At 52.5% G+C, this 18,716-nt stretch overlaps 1 protein-coding gene across 1 annotated transcript; it reads right to left on the bottom strand.

Annotated features, from left to right (window-relative positions):
* Positions 1-2,748: 2,748 nt before the first annotated feature.
* LOC123413253 (aspartyl protease family protein At5g10770-like) lies at positions 2,749-4,246 on the bottom strand. The gene is made up of 2 exons (XM_045106195.1): positions 4,138-4,246; positions 2,749-3,995 (listed from the first exon to the last, which is right to left on the bottom strand). Exons 1-2 carry the CDS (start codon positions 4,244-4,246, stop codon positions 2,749-2,751), a joined length of 1,356 nt encoding a protein of 451 aa, XP_044962130.1.
* Between the last annotated feature and the right edge of the window lie 14,470 nt (positions 4,247-18,716).

The following is an 18,716-nucleotide window of genomic DNA, read 5'->3' as shown; positions in this document are numbered from 1 at the left end:
ACTTCTTCGACGTTATCTCTCGAAAGTTCATGAGTTTGAAGCAGCTGCGAAGGCTACACGAAGAGATCGTTGTCATACTATGTGAGCGTGAGATGTACTTCTCACCCGCATTCTTTGACATCATGGTGCATCTGTGTGTACACATCATGGACGACATCATCGACCTCGGGCCAACATTCCTTCACAGCATGATGCCGTTAGAGAGGATGAATGGGTTCTAACAAAAGGATTCATTCGTAACATGTCCCGTCCTGAGGGGAGCATCGTCCAGGGGTATCTAACCCAAGAGTACATCTCCTTTTGCGAGATATATAAGCGACGGAGGCCCTGTTGTTGGTTTGCCCATCAAGAAGAACCACACGAGGCTCACAGGAGAAGGTCACAACAACGACCGAAAGGAATTGCACGTTGACTTCTCGGATCGACGGGTCTACTTTGACAGGGCTAACTTAGTAGTTCTACAACACCTAGATGTGGTAGATGATTAGGTGACACTGCACAAAGAAATCATCGCAAAGAAGTACCATGATCAGGGGATGCTCAAGACGGACGACGAAGTTACTATAGAGCACAACGCCACTTTCTTGTTTTGGTTGAAAGAGCAAGTTCTTGCTAATCCCCCGGAAGAGGGTAGTTCAGACCAGTTTCTCATACATGCCTTAGCACATGGCCCCGCACCCAAACTCGCGTCCTCAAAGCATACGATATCAACGGGTACACGTTCTACACGAAGGCCAAAGACATGGACAATGATTACCAGAATTTAGGGGTGACGACTGAATGCATGACCGACTCCAACGGCACAACTGAAAGAACGGAAGGGTCGGAGAGATCTGGGAGCTTAACTACGCTGGAATGCACGATGCAACGATGTTCCGTGTCAGGTGGGCTAAGGCCGTCGTAAGGGAAAACAAGTATTTCCCTAACATGTCTATACCCGACGCGAAGAGCGCTACCGTCAACGTTAACGTCATCGTCCAAACTAAGCCATGGATGCATGCTAAGCACGTGATACAACGCTTCTTCATAACCGAACCAACCAATCCCAGTCGTGTTGTCGTGAGGAGAGGCAAAAGGAACATCGTCGGAATGGATGTAGTCGCCAACGAGGAAGACTATGACCAATATGGTAACCCGATGAGGGAAGATGACGATGACGATGAAGCATACATGAAAAGAAAGCGTCGCCGAGGCCGGAGCACTGCAGGGCAGGGTCGAACCACCGCGCGCGGGGGTGGGACGGCGGCGGGGGGAGGCCCGACGTGCATGGGGGAGAGCTGGCGGCGAGAGATAGTGGAGAGGGATAGTGAGGGCTGACATGCGTGAGGCAGAGTCTAAGTACAAATAGTGGATAGGCATGGTGAGGGCCAACATTTAGGAGTAGCGCGGGGAAAAGTTATCGCTCTACTGCTACGTAATTACCTGTACCGCCCAGCACCAGGCCCATGCTACTGGTACGGGGCCCATAGTCTGGCTATAAGTACAAATAGTAGCAGCGCTTGGTGCGGGGCCCACGCTATTGCTATGAGATTAGTTGCAGCACGGGCAATGCACCCAACATTGGTACCGTGGCCTTCCCCGGAGGGTCGCGTGAGGACTACTTAGTGGTAGTGTTGGGTTTCCTAGACCGCGTTGCTACTAAGATATCCCTGTAGCACTTGGTTTATACCCGCGCTGCTAGTACTAAACAGTACTACTGGCACCCTACCCAACTCTACTCCTAAGAATCTATCTATAACTTTTTCTCTTGTAGTGCTTCGAGCAAAAAACATCAAACTCAATCAAAAAAATGCATCTTCGGCGTTCCATCTACAAACTGCTCGAGTTCATGGTTTCCCATAGAGCAATCGAGGCGACCCTAACAAGATCAGAGCTTTTGCATGGTGCCGACAGAACTAAAACACATTTAGAAATTAGCAAGATGTGTAGCCTCCCTAACCCGATTCATCTCAGGCCTCGGGGAAAAGGCTCTCCCGCAATACAGACTAATTCGGCAAACAAAAAACTTCAAGTGGATTGGAGAGGCAGATGTAGCTCTTGAAGAAATCAACGCGCTCTTGGCCACTAACCAAATCCTAGCCGACCCTCACCCTGGTAAACGACGATGTATATGCCGGCAACCAACCAAGTCGTAAGTGTAGTCTTAGTCGTCGGTCACAAATTAAAGGTACAAAGCCCGTTATATTATGTTTCTAAAGTGCTTACCCCGTACAAATCAAGGTAACCACACTATGAGAAGATAGATATGCTGTCTTCATGGCTTCTCGAAAACTTTGGCACTACTTTCAAGAGTGATCAACGCAATTTTTATTATGTTTATGGTGCTTTGTACTTATGATGAATTTTTATAGTATGAATATTTTTTTTAAAAGATACCATCAAGCAAAGAAGTATTTTTATTTTATTTTTTTATTTTTTTGCAGGGACCTTTCAGTTTTTCCTAAACTTTTGATAAACTTAATTTCCATTTGGAACGAACAACAATTTGCAATGACCTTTATTTATTTTAATTAATACCAAGCACTTTGGTCTATCGGTCGATACAGCACGTGAAAAATAGCAAGATGCCGAGGCAGCATAACACTTGCATATCTAGCTGCTGCTTGTTATCCATCAGCTAGCGCGGAGGGTCTTATTTTTTCGTAAACCAACTACCAAACGGCTTGTGAGAGCCTTATTTTGAAGAACCAACCTTCAATACACTGCCATGCATGCATGCTACGTGCTGCTCTGACTGGGCTTGATCGATCAGCAGCGTTCGCTCACGAACCCGACCTTGCCTCCACGAAGATCGTAGACCACCTCCGTGTACGCCTGCGCCAGCGACCCGATGACGGCGACGTCTGGCTCGTACACCGGCACCGGCGCGAACGCGAGGCACGCCACGGAGAAGATGTTGTGGGGGTCGCTGAAGTACATCATCTGCTCCAAGCCGAGCTCCAGGCTCGCCCCGCCCTCGAAGCTCAGCGTGATGGTCGGCACACCGATAGCGTCCATATCGGTGAAGTCGTAGCACGTGTCGAGCTCGCCCGACGCCGGCGCCACCTTGTAATTGCTCATAGCATACCTGAACAGATCGCGCAGGTACTCGTACACTTTGGGCTTCAGGTAGGTGAACGTTGTCTGCACCTCGACCAGCGCGTCGCTGGCGAGCGCCTCGGCGGGGATCGGGAGGTCCAGCCCGTCGATGCTCACGCCGGTGAGCCTCAGGAAGTAAAGGTTCCGGCGGGGGGCTCTGCGGTGAAGGGTGGCGTAGCTCACGCTGCGGCCTGCGAGCTCCGGCCGGGTGGTGCCGAAGGAGAGGAAGCCCTGCGACTCAGCGCCCCTCGGCAGGCAGTAGGAGAAGGCGACCGTATCCGGGGACAGAACGACCTGTGAGGCCAGCGAGTAACGGTCCCTGCTGAGGTCGAGGACTCCCGACGAGCCGTCCGTCGGCACCTCGCTCATCATCTCCATGCAAAGGTACCTGAAGCCGGGCACGTGGACCGACGGCGCCACCGTGAGGGTGTCCTTCTCCATGCTACCGTTCAACACGACAGCGCCGTTCCGCGTGAGGCTGAACGTGCAGCCGGGGGTGGAGCAACGGCTAAAGGGGCAGCCTTCCCATCGCCGGCCGCATGGAATATCGTAAATGGATGATGACTGCGAGGGGTCGAAGACCTTGTCGCACGGGTCCCCGGCGGCGCATGGCTTGCACTGCAGAAGCGTGGCTCCGATGGTGGCCGTGTCGAATCCCACGGTGAGGTTCTGCGCCGGAGTACCCAAGCCCACGACCACGTGGTATTCCGATGCGTCCGGAAGATCCACAAGGGGGGTGCCGGTCGACGGGATCGTTAGGCCAGGGCTGTCCGCTGACTCGTCGAGGAGCCCCCGCAGGCGGACGGCGTCGCGGCTGAAGGCGTCGCCGACCGAGGGCATGCTCTGGCCCAGACCGGAGGCAGAAGGAGAGCACGGGCTCAGCCGATGCGTCACAGCCAGTCCATTGCCACTATCTCCTGCAAGCCCTTGTAGATAAGTTAACAACTTAACATAAAGAGCAAACTAATTTGTAAAGCACATGATGAAGATTTACTATGGAATTCTCACCAGAATGGTTGGAGGAGCAGCTTGATGGTTTCTCTGACTTATGGGATGAACGTGTGATGACATGCATTCCGCCATTGATGGAGCCTGTGCGGTAGGAGCTGCCGAGATAAGGAGCAAGAAGGAGCAAGCACAAGAGTAGACAGTGAATGGAGGAAGCCATTGCTATGTTGTAACGTGTAGCTAGTTGGAGATCGGAAGCCGAGTGGTGGTTGCATGGTACCTCGAGGAAACCTGCCTATATATAGCCATGAGCACATGACGTACGTACGTGGAGGACGTACGCCAGCATTGTTCTTGTTTAGCAGCTAAGTTGTTCAATGGCGACTGATATCAGATATATGGGGGGATAAAAAATGGTTATTCTCGGCCTTGTGTGTGCGGTTTCTCTTGTTTATATAGTCCCACGATCAGCCCAAAGCATCGCGCACGTATAAACAGCGTGTGCATACGTAATTGGATCGGGATTAACGTCCGTGATTCCAACAGTAAGGCTTAAATTGCAAGTCTAGCCCTAGCCGGCCACAATGAGTTTCCAAAGATATCTATATATGAATGCCAGTTGCAAAAGGTGTTTTTTTTTTCTGCACATAAGGTGCTGTTACCTTGCAACTAATTGGTTTGCCTTCATTGCTAGTCACAAGAGTAGTTTTCTTTTTACATAGGACGGTGTTACTGTTACCTTTGCATCGGCCAGGTGTCTCGGTATTCCATCATCATTTATGCTCTTTGTGCGCCAATGAATATCTTTGTCACCTTAATTGTTACCAAAATAACCACTTCAACATAAAATCAATCCCTGGTTGAATGGTTAAGAAAGACTCCGCTAGCACCCGCGTCGCCTAACCCTAGACGATACGGGCGACGTCCCACTCTGCGCTCCTCTCGCGTCCCCACCTCCGATTCCTCCCCTGGTCCGGTGGGCGCGGCCTCGCTTCGTGGGGCGCGTCTGATGGGGTTATAGTCCTAGGGTAGGGTAATAGGCCTGCCCTATAGGTCCTATCCAAGGACTACCCTTCATAAGGGACAAGGCCCTTAGTCAGTTCCGACTGAATTAAGGACTTCCCATCATCCAGTCGGTGACGATTCTTCCATCATCCAGTCGGAGATGAGCATTCGGAGCATATCAAACTTACCGACTGGATTCCACTCTGTACATCGTAACCCCCCCTAAGGGCAACAGTCATACGTTTTCATGTATCTTTATTAGCATTTAAGGCATACGTTACCTGTAACGTAGACATTTAATCGCCACTACTCCACCCTTGTGCACCGAACCGTTGTGAAGGGCAGCGCACTCTATATAAGTTGTCCTTCCCCACTGGTGCAGGGGTTAGCATTTCACTGTAATCCATATTCCACTCGACATCAAGCTCCCAAGAGCACTGAGACGTAGGGCTTTTACCTCCATCGTAGAGGGGCCTGAACTCATACAACCTCGCCGTAGCTAAGTCTTTGCCATCCTTTCGTACCTTACACATCTACTGTCAGAATTATACCCACGACAGTTGGCGCCCACCGTGGGGCAGGCGTCTAAGCGACTTTCGGCGAGTTTGCGACTACATCTTTTCATCATGTCCGGCGGATATTTGTGCATGGGTCATGAGATCCTCTTCGGCACTCTGTCCTTCATCGTCGACGATTCAGCATGGCTTCGGGATGCTCCTCTCGACATCGAGGCGCTCCCCAGTCGCGGGGCTACGCACTTCCGTGTCGGTGCCCGCGGCATCCTTCTTCTCCAGCAGTCGGCTTCGGTGTCGACCTTCGCCCCCGTCACGCGCCGCAACAAGCGGTCACGCCGTCCGCGGCTCCAGCGTTGGGTGCAACACGCCCAGGCGCGCCAGAGCGCGTCTTCACAAGTGGCGGTCCTCGAGTCGGTTGTAGTTGCGCCGCCGTCCCAGCGCTCGGACTCAGTTCCGACTGAGTTTCCTTCCGAGTACTTGGGTCGCGGGCCTGCAGCCGAAGTGCACATGGCCAACTCCCATGAAAGTCCCCGCCAAACCGGCCGGAACGAGCACGAGGTCGGCGAAACATCCGGCGCTCACCGTCAGCCCCGCCATTCTGCCAGTCGACGCACTCGTCAGAGCAACGTGGAGGTGTTCCGCACACCCGTCCTCAACCTGGCTGCCGCTGCCAAGATAGCCGATTCCCTCCAGCCGACTGATTCAGAGGCTCGCAGAGGGATCGAGCAGATCCGTGCCCTGCTGCACACGGCGCAGCAGCCCAATTCGGCGGTCTCCCAGTCGCCCAACAGGATCCACAATAGTTCTGTTTGCGCGAACACGCATCGGTCAGTTCACAGCCCCGGTTCTCATCAGCGACACAGGGGAGGCAGCCGTTCCATGAATCCTGAAGATCATCGTCGTTCACGCACCCCTCCGCGGGGTGGGCCCTACGGGCCCCGCCATCATGATGATCGGCGTTCGGTCGGTGACACTTATGATCCAAGGCCCGACGCAAGAGGATATATCACCCAGAGGAGGGTCGACATGGGCTGGGCCCACCGCGATGGTCATGATATAGACCGTCCGAGTGGAAGCAGGACTATTGTCTCTGGCCCCGAGTGTTTCAGTCCAGCCATCCGTTCGGCTGACATCCCCCCTAACTTCCGATTGGCGACGGGAATCAACAAGTTTACAGGAGAATCCAAGCCAGAAACGTGGCTGGACGACTACCGAGTGGCAGTCCAGATCGGCGGTGGAGACGACCAGGTCACCATGAAACATCTCCCCCTGATGCTCGACGGCTCGGCACGAGCGTGGCTGAACCAGTTGGCTCCTTCAAGCATCTACAGTTGGGCAGATCTGGCCCCGAGTCTTCATCAGGACCTTCGAGGGGACGTGCAAACGCCCTGCTGGTCTCGTGGAGCTCCAGCACTGCGTCCAGAAGCAGAATGAGCCCCCGCGCGATTTCATCCAGCGTTGGACGACCCTCTACCACACGGTGGAGAACGTCACAGAGCACCAAGCAGTCTGCGCCTTCAAGGCAGGCATGCGGTACAGAGATCTGTACCTGAAGTTCGGTCGAATAGGCGACATCTCCATGAGCAAGATGATGGAGATAGCGGCACGCTATGCAAATGGCGAAGAAGAGGACCGCATTCGTAGCGGCAAGCACAAAGCAGTCGCCGATGGAGATGGGAACAACACTCGGTAGCAGAAGCAGAAAGCTCCGTCCACTCCGCAGGCAGAGGCCGCAGTCGTTACCAATGCCAAGTTCAAGGGCAAGGGGAAGGCTCAGTCCACCCCCAAGAAGAAGCAGTTCGGAAATCACATCCTGGACCAGCCATGTCCAATCCACACGAAGATGGATGAAGAGGGCAACGCCATATTTCCGAAGCATACCACTCGGCAACGTCGCCTCTTGATCCAGGGGTTCGGCGACGGGCAGCCAAGTGAAAAGGAAAATGAACAGGATGAGGAGGACAAGGAGGATCCGTTCCCCCAAGTCCACGCCACATTGATGATTTTTGCTGACGTTGAAAGCAAGAGTCGACTGAAGTTGGTGAACAGGGAGGTGAACATGGCCACCCCGACCAATCCCACATTCCTCAGATGGTCTCAGACTGCGATCACCTTTGACAGTCGGATCATCCAGCACATGTACCCACCCTAGGGAGGCAGGCCCTGGTCGTTGACCCGGTGGTGGAAGAAGTCCGACTGCGCAAAGTCCTCATGGACGGCGGCAACGGCTTGAACATCATGTACGCTGACACTCTCAAGGGGATGGGCATTCCGATGTCCAAACTTAGCGAGAGCAGCATGCAGTTCCATGGAGTCGTCCTTGGACGAAATGCCAAGTCACTCGGCCAGATCGCGTTGGACGTCGTCTTCGGTTCCGACAAGAACTTCCGCAAGGAAAAACCGACGTTCGAGGTGGTGGACTTCCAGAGTGCGTACCACGCGATTCTGGGTCACCCAGCGTATGCGCGTTTCATGGCCCGTCCATGTTATGTGTACCTGAAGCTGAAGATGCCAGGCCCAAAAGGTGTGGTCACTATCACAGGCAATCGGCAGCGGGCCGAGGAGTGTCTGCAGCAGGGATCGAGGATCGCCGATCAGCAGATGGCTGTCCTCGAGCTTGACGAGTACAAGAAGCCAGTCGACCCCGCTGACTTGATGCGTTCGAAGAAGCCAGCTTGGGAATCCGCATTCCAGTCTGCGGGAGAAACGAAGAAGGTCAGCATCCACCCAACAGACGACACCGCTGCCACGACGAACATCTCCACCACCCTCGATCCTAAATAGGAAGCCGAGCTCATTCAATTCCTCCGTGAGAAGTGGGACATTTTCACATGGAAGCCCGCTAACATGCCAGGTGTACCCAGGGAGTTGGCTGAGCACCGACTGCATGTGGATCCTGCCGCTCGGCTTGTCCGAGAACGCGTGCGTCGGTCCGCCGCGCACAAGAGAAAGGCAATCGGAGAAGAGGTGGCTAAGCTTTTGGCAGCCAACTTCATTCGCGAGGTACACCACTCCGAGTGGCTCACCAATGTTGTCATGGTGCCCAAGAAGGACAAGTCTCTCCGAATGAGCATCGACTTCAAGCATCTCAATAAGGTCTGCCCAAAAGACCATTTCCCGCTCCCCCGCATCGATCAAATTGTCGATTCGACTGCGGGTTGCGAGCGTTTGTCATTCCTTGATGCCTACTCGGGCTATCATCAGATCCGTCTGTATGGCCCCGATGAATTAAAAACAGCCTTCATCACCCCATTCGGGTGCTTCTGCTACATCACTATGCCATTTGGTTTGAAGAATGCAGGAGCAACCTTTATGCGCATGATCCAAAAATGCCTCCTTGACCAGATTGGTCGAAATGTGGAGGCGTATATGGATGATATCGTAGTCAAGTCACGCAAAGGTTCCGACCTGCTAACTGACTTGGCAGAAACATTCGCCAACCTTCGTAGGTACGATATCAAGCTCAATCCAACCAAGTGTTCATTCGGTGTTCCCAGCGGAAAGTTACTCGGTTTCTTCGTTTCCGAACGAGGGATCGATGTCAACCCCGAAAAGATCGGGACCATCGTCCGAATGGAGCAGCCGGTCAGAATACACGATGTTCAAAGGCTCACAGGTTGCCTAGCGGCTTTGAGCAGGTTTATCAGTCGACTCGGCGAGAAGGCACTTCCTCTGTACCGACTCATGAAGAAATCAGATACTTTTGAGTGGACAGACGAAGCCCAAATTGCATTCGACGACCTCAAAGTCCTACTTTCCACCCAGCCGGTTCTTACTGCTCCGCTCAGTAAAGAACCCCTTCTTCTGTACATCGCGGCTACAAATCAAGTCGTCAGCACTGTTCTCACAGTCGAACGCGAAGAAGAAGGCAAAGCATACAAGGTTCAGCGGCCAGTGTATTATGTCTCCGAAGTCCTGACTCCTTCCAAGCAGAGGTATCCCCACTATCAAAAACTTATCTACGGGATTTACAAGACTGCGAAGAAGGTGGCTCATTATTTCCAAGACCACTCGGTGTGTGTCGTTTCTGATGCTCCGTTGTCGGAAATCCTCCACAATCGGGACGCATCGGGCCGAGTGGCGTAGTGGGCGATGGAGATGTTATACTGCGACATCAAGTTCGAGGCCAAGAAAGCTATAAAGTCTCAAGCTCTGGCCGACTTCATAGCAGAATGGCTAGAACAACAGCAACCGACCCACATCTACTCGGCTCATTGGACAATGTTCTTCGATGGGTCCAAGATGTTGAATGGCTCCGGCGTTGACGTTGTGATCATATCGCCAAAGGGTGACAAACTCAAGTATGTGTTGCAGATACACTTCGATTCCTCCAATAATGAGGCAGAGTATGAGGCTCTCCTTTATGGATTGCGCATGGCCATCGCACTCGGCGTCCGTCGACTGATGGTCTACGGCGATTCAGATTTGGTAGTTAATCAAGTTATGAAGGAGTGGGACGTAAGGAACCCCACCATGACCACATACTACAATGCAGTGAGGAAGCTCGAGAAAAAGTTTGAAGGTCTAGAACTCCACCATGTTTCGCGACTGAAAAACCATGCAGCTGATGAATTGGCGAAACTTGGATCCATTCGGAGACCAGCCCCGAGTGACGTCTACCTCGAGCACCTTCACCTTCCCTTAGTTAAAGAAGATCCTTTCATAGAGGAACCAGTACAACCAAAGAGCTCGACGGATCCGACTGAAGTCGAAGTCCCTGTTGTGGTTGATTTGATCATGGAGATTGTTGCTATCATCCCCGATTGGACTGTGCCGTTCATTGCATACATCCTGAGTCAAGAATTACCAGAAGACGAAGTCCAAGCCAGACATATCGTCCGCAGGTCAAAGTCGTTCACTGTCATTGATGGCCAGTTGTACAGGGAAAGCGTTTCAGGCGTCCTTCAACGATGCATCTCCCCTGAGGAGGGACAGTTAATCCTGGAAGAAATTCACTCGGGAACCTGCGGTCATCATGCCTCCTCAAGGGCAATCATCGCCAAAGCATTCAGAGCTGGTTTCTTCTGGTTGCAGGCGAATGAAATGGTAAAGGATATGGTTGACCGATGCGAAGGCTGTCAGTTTTACTCTAACAAGTCCCACAAGCCAACATCTACGTTGAAGATAATCCCTCTTGTTTGGCCGTTTGCAGTGTGGGGATTAGATACAGTCGGTCCATTCAGGACAGGCCAAGAGGGATTCACACATCTGTTGGTGGCAGTCGACAAGTTCACAAAGTGGATTGAAGCCAAGCCCATCAAGAAGCTCGACGCCCTTACATCCATCAAATTTGTCAGGGACATCATCTCCAGATTCAGGGTACCGCACAGCATAATCACTGAAAATGGCACAAACTTTGACTCGGACAGATTCAAAGGTTTCTGTACAGGCCAAGGTATCCGAGTGGATTTTGCATCTGTGGCGCATCCCCAAACAAACGGGCAAGTAGAGCGGGCGAATGGACTTATTCTGCAAGGTTTGAAGCCTCGACTCCTGCGAGAAGTGGGACATGCTGCCGGCGCATGGGTCACCGAGCTGCCTTCGGTGCCGTGGGGTCTCCGCACAACCCCAAATAGATCTGCAGGGCGATCCCCTTTCTTCCTCGTTTACGGAGCAGAGGCAGTCCTTCCGAGTGACTTGCTTCACAACGCTCCACGAGTTGAACTCTTCTCCGAAGCTCAAGCAGAGCAAGCAAGGAAAGACGGAGTGGATCTTCTAGAGGAGGAGCGCGAGATGGCAGTGGCTCGCTCAACCATTTATCAATAAGATATGCGGCGCTTTCACGCGCGAGACGTCAGGAGTCGTACATTCCAAGCAGGCGACCTAGTGCTCCGAGTGGATCAGCAGAGACCTCACAAGTTGGCTCCCGCCTGGGAAGGACCCTTCATCATCTCCAAGGTGCTCAAAAACGGAGCATATCGACTCTACAACCTCGAGAGGGAAACGGACGAGCCGAGATCATGGAACGGAGATCTCCAGAAGCGCTTCTACACGTGACCGTCGACTGAAGTAATGTAAAGAACAAGTATCGTTGAAGTAATACAAAGCAGATTGAGTTTTTGCAGATGCAAAATTCTTCCGTGTTCGCAGACTCCGGTCTAAAAAAAGAAGTGTGCACTAAACGTCGCACTCGGGGACTTAGCTGCGATCAAGAATCGCCTAAGTACCAACTTTCTCCGAGTGTGCACTACACGTCGCACTCGGGGACTTAGCCGCGATCAAGAATCTCCTAAGTACAAACTTTCTCCGAGTGTGCACTACACGTCGCACTCGGGGACTTAGCTGCGATCAGAAATCGCCTAAGTACAAACTTTCTCCGAGTGTGCACTAAACGTCGCACTCGGGGACTTAGCTGCGATCAAGAATCGCCTAAGTACCAAATTTCTCCGAGTGTGCACTACACGTCGCACTCGGGGACTTAGCTGCGATCAGGAATCGCCTAAGTACAAACTTTCTCCGAGTGTGCACTAAACGTTGCACTCAGGGACTTAGCCGCGATCAAGAATCGCCTATGTACAAACATTCTCCGAGTGTGCACTAAACGTCGCACTCGGAGACTTAGCTGCGATCAAGAATCGCCTAAGTACCAACTTTCTCCGAGTGTGCACTACACGTCGCACTCGGGGACTTAGCTGCGATCAAGAATCGCCTAAGTACAAACTTTCTCCGAGTGTGCACTAACCGTCGCACTCGGGGACTTAGCTGCGATCAAGAATCGCCTAAGTAACAACTTTCTCCGAGTGTGCACTACACGTCGCACTCTGGGACTTAGAGGCGATCAAGAAACGCCTAAGTACAAACTTTCTCCGAGTGCGCACTAACCGTCGCACTCGGGGACTTATATGCGATCAAGAATCGCCTAAGTACAAAGCTTCCTTCGAGTGTATCTTAGAGATCCACTAGGAGGTTAGCAACTACCCTCATTGGGGCTCATGTAGATGTCAAGACAACTGACAATTACATGAGTAGCAGACCCTTATCGAGGCTCATGTAGATGTCAAGACAACTGACAATTACATGAGTAGCAACTCGCTCCGAGTACGACTTTACAGTCGCGCTCGAAGACTTAGCTACGATCATGAATCGCCTAAGTAAACAATTGCCTTCGAGTGTATCCTAGAGATCCACTCGGAGACTTAGTAGACCCCCATTGAGGCTCATGCAGATGTCAAGACAACTGACAACTACATGCTCCGCATGTTCGCCACTGGCTTCACCAAGAAACGCCAAACAAAAACCACAAGCCAAAATCGCGTCAACAATTATTTGGCAGAGGAAGAGCCAAATATTAGATTCAAATTCAAAGTTGGTTTAAAGATAGTCGGTTCGGTGTAGATCAAGCTTATCCACACCGAACCATGAACGTGACGGCCAACAGCAGTGGCCAAAGTTTGATACAACTACCACTCGGCATACCGAGGTAAAGTTTTTTCAAGCGTCGTCAGGACTGGCACTGGGACTGGCAGGCTCCACGAAAGTGTCGAGGTGGATCCCGTCTGCGATGCGAGTGGCTCTCTCAAGGAAGGTCTCCATGAAATCTTCGAATTGAAGCTTCTTGGTGTTGGCAACTTGCAACGCCTTCAGCTTCCCTTCGCGAGCCTCCTTGCAGTGCACTCGGACCAGAAACAACGCCACGTCCGCACCACAGCGAGCAGCAGACTTCTTCCACGCCTGCACTCGGTTCGGGACGTCCTCCAGCCGAGTCATCAACCCTTCCATCTCTCACCGGGATTCGTCTACGGGCCACAGCTCATTGTCCATTCGGCCGACGACCTCTCTCAGTCGACCGATGAAAGGTCCCACTTTGCCTAGGCGAATGTGCGCTCGGAGCATGTCTCGATTGGCGTCGTCGCCGAGTGGAACGTTCAGAATAACCGACCGCTCAACGTCAGCTGATTCAGCCTCAGCGTCCATACAAATATCTGCAAAGACAAGACGAGCACAAAGTAAGCGCAGAATGAAATACACAGTCAAGAAGCACTCGGAAAAACAGAACTTACCACCGAGAAGCGCAATCATCTTCTTTGCCCAGTCACTGACGTACTTCTCTTGTGATATGCACCGCCTGTTCATCACCTTCATCTGTCCCGTCAGCTCGGTTCTTTGTTTCCCCATTTTCTCCATTTCGGCCAGCAATGCCTTGTTTGCCTCACGGGACTCCTCCAAGGACTTCTCTCGTTCAGCCAGAGCGCCCTTCACACCAGCCAAGTCATGAATAGCTGCCTTCAATTTCGCAGCAAGCTGAATCTTTTCAGCCTTCAAAGCGTTGTACGCTGATCCCATCTCGCAAGTCTTCTGCAAATCAGCGCGAAGAAAAGATCAGACAAATTCAACTATGAAAACAATAAAAGCTCGAAGTTCTTCAGACCCCTGCCGACGCAAGCAGTCGATAGCGGCCTCGGGAACTACACCCAGTGGGTTCACTAAGAGTGACCCCACTGCCATGAAGCTCAAACAGGTCCGCCCTATTGAGATAAATAACAAAAACAAGCCTATGAGGCTACTACTACCCGACCTGAGTAAAATTACTCTCGGGGACTACTTCCAGTAGGTGCACTCGGAGTGCCCCCACCGGTAACATTCGAATAGATTAGTTTTGATCTGATCAAGTTAAAGAAAATGTATATAAAGACAACTGCCGGTGCAAGCACTCGACAGAAGTCTCGGGAACTACACCCACTGGGTTCACTAAGAGTGAACCCACTGCAAAATATTCATACTGCATCCGAGTATATTGCTTAAACACCCAGTGGGTTACAGGAGGAAAGTAAATACTTACTAGCCCACTTACTCGGATATCGTCTCGGAGTTCCAAGCTTTGCTTGTACACAGAGGCGATGGAGTCGTGCGCACTCTTGGCATCATTCGCCATCAACTCCGCCTGCACCATGGCCCCCTTGGCAGCTCCCACGTGATCTTCCGGGAGGGGTTGGGCGTCGTACTGGACGGTCGACGAACCTGGCACCACAAGAGACTCCTTGGGCATCCCAAGTCCCGCTCCAGTCGGTTCAGCAGCGATGAGCGCCGTTTCAGTCAACGGCATCGTCTCGGTTGGCGGCGCGTCCATGGCGGGAGTTGTAGCAGATGGAACAGCCTCAAGGGCACGCACCGCAGCTTGCTCGGACCTCTTCTGGTCGTCCTCCTCCACATGAATCACCTCTGAAGGAAGCCCGACTGAACAACGTGAGACCACAGAAAAAAGGGCAAGATCAACGACAGAATTCGCGAAACAATAATTTGGGCTCTCGGAGTCGTCACGACGTACCTTGCTGGGATGTGGCAACGTTATCCGTATCCATGGGATCGTCCTCCTGGCGTGGCAGAGAAGTGGCGGAGGTAGCAGCTCTGTCGAGTAAAATCCACTCGACCAATAAACATGAGTTCAGTCAAATACTGAAAGAAGATAGGAGAACAAGACACTTACGCTGAGGCAACGGGAACGATGATCCTCATCCGAGGCTTGGATCCACTCGGTTTAGCCACCTTGGGAGGTTGGCCCGCGGGCTCAGCAGCAGCGTCCCTGGTCCTCTTTGTGCTCCGAGCACTCGGAGCCACGGGAATAGCTGGCAAGGCGCTTGGAGCCACGAGAGTAGCTGGCAAGGCGTCCGGAACTACAGCAGGAGCTGGCCTGGCACTCGGAGCCGCTGGGGGAGCCGACGGAGTCAACGGTTCGTGGCGGCGCTTAGTTTGAAGCTCTGGTGGTGGCGGTGGCGCACTCTGCTCCTCATCTTCCCCCTCCTCCTCTTCGGACTCCTCCTCCGTCTCCCCACTGTCGGAGACGTGCTCGGCACTCTCCATGCTGCCCTCCTGGCTGCCTTCCTCTTCCTCAGCGGGATTCCAGTTCGAGACGGGACAAAACCAGTTGGTCCACGCCTGCACGAGATACAGTCGACAACATCAGACATCAGACAGTGATACAAGAAAAAGCGATAAATCTAAGACAATTGTGAGCACTCGACAAGTTATACTCACCTCATTCAGAGGAGGGTTATCCGCGCGGAAGGGCTTCACTCGCCGGACTCTTCTGGGGTTATCGCAGGCGCCTGTGATGCCGCGGACCCACGCCATCACAACCTCCTTGGTCACGCACTCAGGGTGAGTCCGAGTAGAGTCCTCAGGCCCCATGTAGCGCCACCTGGCGTGGTGTCGAGCTTGCAAAGGCTGGATACGCCGACCCAGAATAATCTCCAGCAAATCTATGCCGGTGACTCCCTTGCGGATGACTTCTACCAGCGCGTCGAGTAGAGGCTGAATCTGGATCTTTTCCATCTTCGTGAGCGCAAGCTGCCTAGGCGGAGCCGGTCGGTCTAGGCTAAAAGGTGGCAGTCCAGTTGCGGCATTCGGGCAAGCGACGTCCTGGCAGTAGAACCAAGTCAACTTCCAATTCCTAACGAATTCAGACAACTGAAGAGCGGGATAGCTACTTTTGCTTTTCTTCTGGAAGCCTAAACCTCCGCAGAGCTGGAGGAGATGAGTTTTGTCGTCCGACTGGCTAACTCTTTTGATGGTTTGGGATCTAGTGGAGAAGATGTGCTTAAAAAGCCCCCAATGACGAGGACAACCGATAAAACACTCGCAAAGCACGACGAAGGCACAGAGATGAGCTATTGCGTTGGGAGGAAAATGGTGGAGCTGCGCCCCGAAGTGGTTCATTATACCTCTAAAGAAGGGATGAGGAGGCAGAGAGAAGCTTCGGTACACGTGACTGAGCAGCAAGACGCGCTCCCCCTCCTAGGGCGCCGGCTCCGTCTCGCCCTCCGCCGGCAGCCTCCACGTCTTGTTCTCGATCATGCCTTGCTCCACCAGCTCCAACATGTCGCTCTTCGTCACCGTGGAGGGGAGGAAATCCCCCTGGATCCATCCCGCCGGCAGTGCCCGCTGTCGCCGTTGAGCGGGAGCCGCCATCTTCTTCTTCTTCCGCGCCTCGAGCTTGCTCGTCTGCCCCTTCGTCATGGTGGAGGCTGCAGGTCCATGGAGGAGGAGAAGAAGGAAAGAGCTTGGGGTGCGCAAGAAGCCATGGGAGAAGCGGGGCGAGTGCGAGCTATCAGGCGAGTGCAATGAGAAACCCTCGCTAGAAAGGTTTAAATAAGGTTCCGACTTGGTCACTAGCAGGTGGCCCCGAGATCTTATCCCCCGACCGGTTGCTGCGATATTAGTGGAGAAGATGAAGGCGCGGAAATCGAGGCGACATATACTACTCGATGACGATGTCGTCATCCCTGCTGAGCGCGCGGCAACCGAAATTTGAGGATCCCAGAAAATCCGCCGCTGTCAGTTGACCGGTCATGTCAAAAGATTCCACGAAAGCACTCGGTCTGTGACGGTTCGTTTCACAGATTCATCCACTCGGATCACTGGTCAAGAGGATAAAATGGATCGAGGCAAACAACGCCAAAGTCGCATCCATACCTGTCGGATCCGTACTCCAAGCATCGCTTCGTCGTTCCAACCCCGATCCTTTCGGGGACTAATGATGGGGTTATAGTCCTAGGGTAGGGTAATAGGACTGCCCTATAGGTCCTACCCAAGGACTACCCTTCATAAGGGACAAGGCCCTTAGTCAGTTCCGATTGAATTAAGGACTTCCCATCATCCAGTCGGTGACGATTCTTCCATCATCCAGTCGGAGATGAGCATTCGGAGCATATCAAACTTACCGACTGGATTCCACTCTGTACATCGTAACCCCCCTGGAGGGCAATGGTCATACGTTTTCATGTACCTTTATTAACATTTAAGGCATACGTTACCTGTAACATAGACATTTAATCGCCACTACTCCAGCCCTGTGCACCGAACCGTTGTGAAGGGCAGCGCACTCTATATAAGTCGCCCTTCCCCACTGGTGCAGGGGTTAGCATTTCACTATAATCCATATTCCACTCGACATCAAGCTCCCAAGAGCACTGAGACGTAGGGCTTTTACCTCCACCGTAGAGGGGCCTGAACTCATACAACCTCGCCGTAGCTAAGGATCTGCCCATCCTTTCATATCCTACACATCTACTGTCAGACTTATACCCATGACAGCGTCCCTTTCCTAGTGTTGCAAATCTGCGGTGGCGGCATCCCAGTGTCTTCTCTAGTCACGTCCTACCGCACATACCCTGGCGGCCTTCTCCAGCCTCGTGGCGGCTCCGTCAGTCGACACATGCGTCCTCCTCAACCTCTCACCATTGTAACAGGCATGCCATCTGCTCCTCCTAGTGGCTCAGTCCATCCATGCCTCTCCACTCGGCTGGTTGTGGTGATGTCGGTGGCGGTGGATCAGTGGTCATGTGCTATGATTTGGAATGTAGCGGTTGGATGCCTGCGGGCAGGTTTCGTTGGTGGTGGTTGTTGTAGGTGGTGGCGTGTCCGATGACATGCATGTCACCTTCATGTGTGGTGATGGGTACAGTCGTCCCGCAGTGAAGGTTCTAGATAGCGATATGGTTTCCTCCGATTCCTGATCCAACGACATTCAGGGTTGTTCGGACAAAGGTGAGGGTGAAATCTCTGCTCGGCTTGCCGATGCAAGCAAGGGCAACAACTACGGTTGTCGTCCCCTTCTTGCTTGAAGGTGCTACCATGGCCTTTCGTCATGTCCCTCCTCGAGTACCCGGGGAAACCCTAGCTCCAATTCATCACAGAAGACCGACGTCGTTGGGTGGTATAAAAAAGGACAGGTGGGGAGATGGGGGTCAGCGCCCCCCCTCCCCCCTCCCCACGACACACGCATGGAATTATAGAGAACCGAGAGGGGTTTGCCCAGACTAGACACCAAGCAGAAGCGCGTTGATCTCATGTTCACGTGGTCGTCAATGCCCTTAGGTTACTACTAGCAAAAGAGCCCGTGCGTTACAACGGAAGAGAAAATAACACACGCTCTAAACGCAATATATTTTCACATGGCATCACATTTGTGGTGCCGACGATGGCTTTAGTGCTCACACAACGAAAACGCATTTGAATGTACAATCACTCGGAATAAGATAAGAAATATGTTGTTCCTCCCCACGAGGTTTTCCGAAGATGTGCATGTGTTGTTAAGATGTTTTCTTACCTCTCAATTTGGTTTTAATTTAATGGATATTTATTGCAATTCGTATCGTCGCCGGAAAGAGAGAAAAAAAAGACCGTGCACTACAGATTAAGTTTGCATCAAAAATAATATTTAAGAAGTATTCA

This window comes from Hordeum vulgare, chromosome 7H (genome assembly GCF_904849725.1).
Source record: "Hordeum vulgare subsp. vulgare chromosome 7H, MorexV3_pseudomolecules_assembly, whole genome shotgun sequence".
NCBI lineage: Eukaryota > Viridiplantae > Streptophyta > Magnoliopsida > Poales > Poaceae > Hordeum > Hordeum vulgare.
This window is presented reverse-complemented; position numbering and strand designations above follow the sequence as displayed.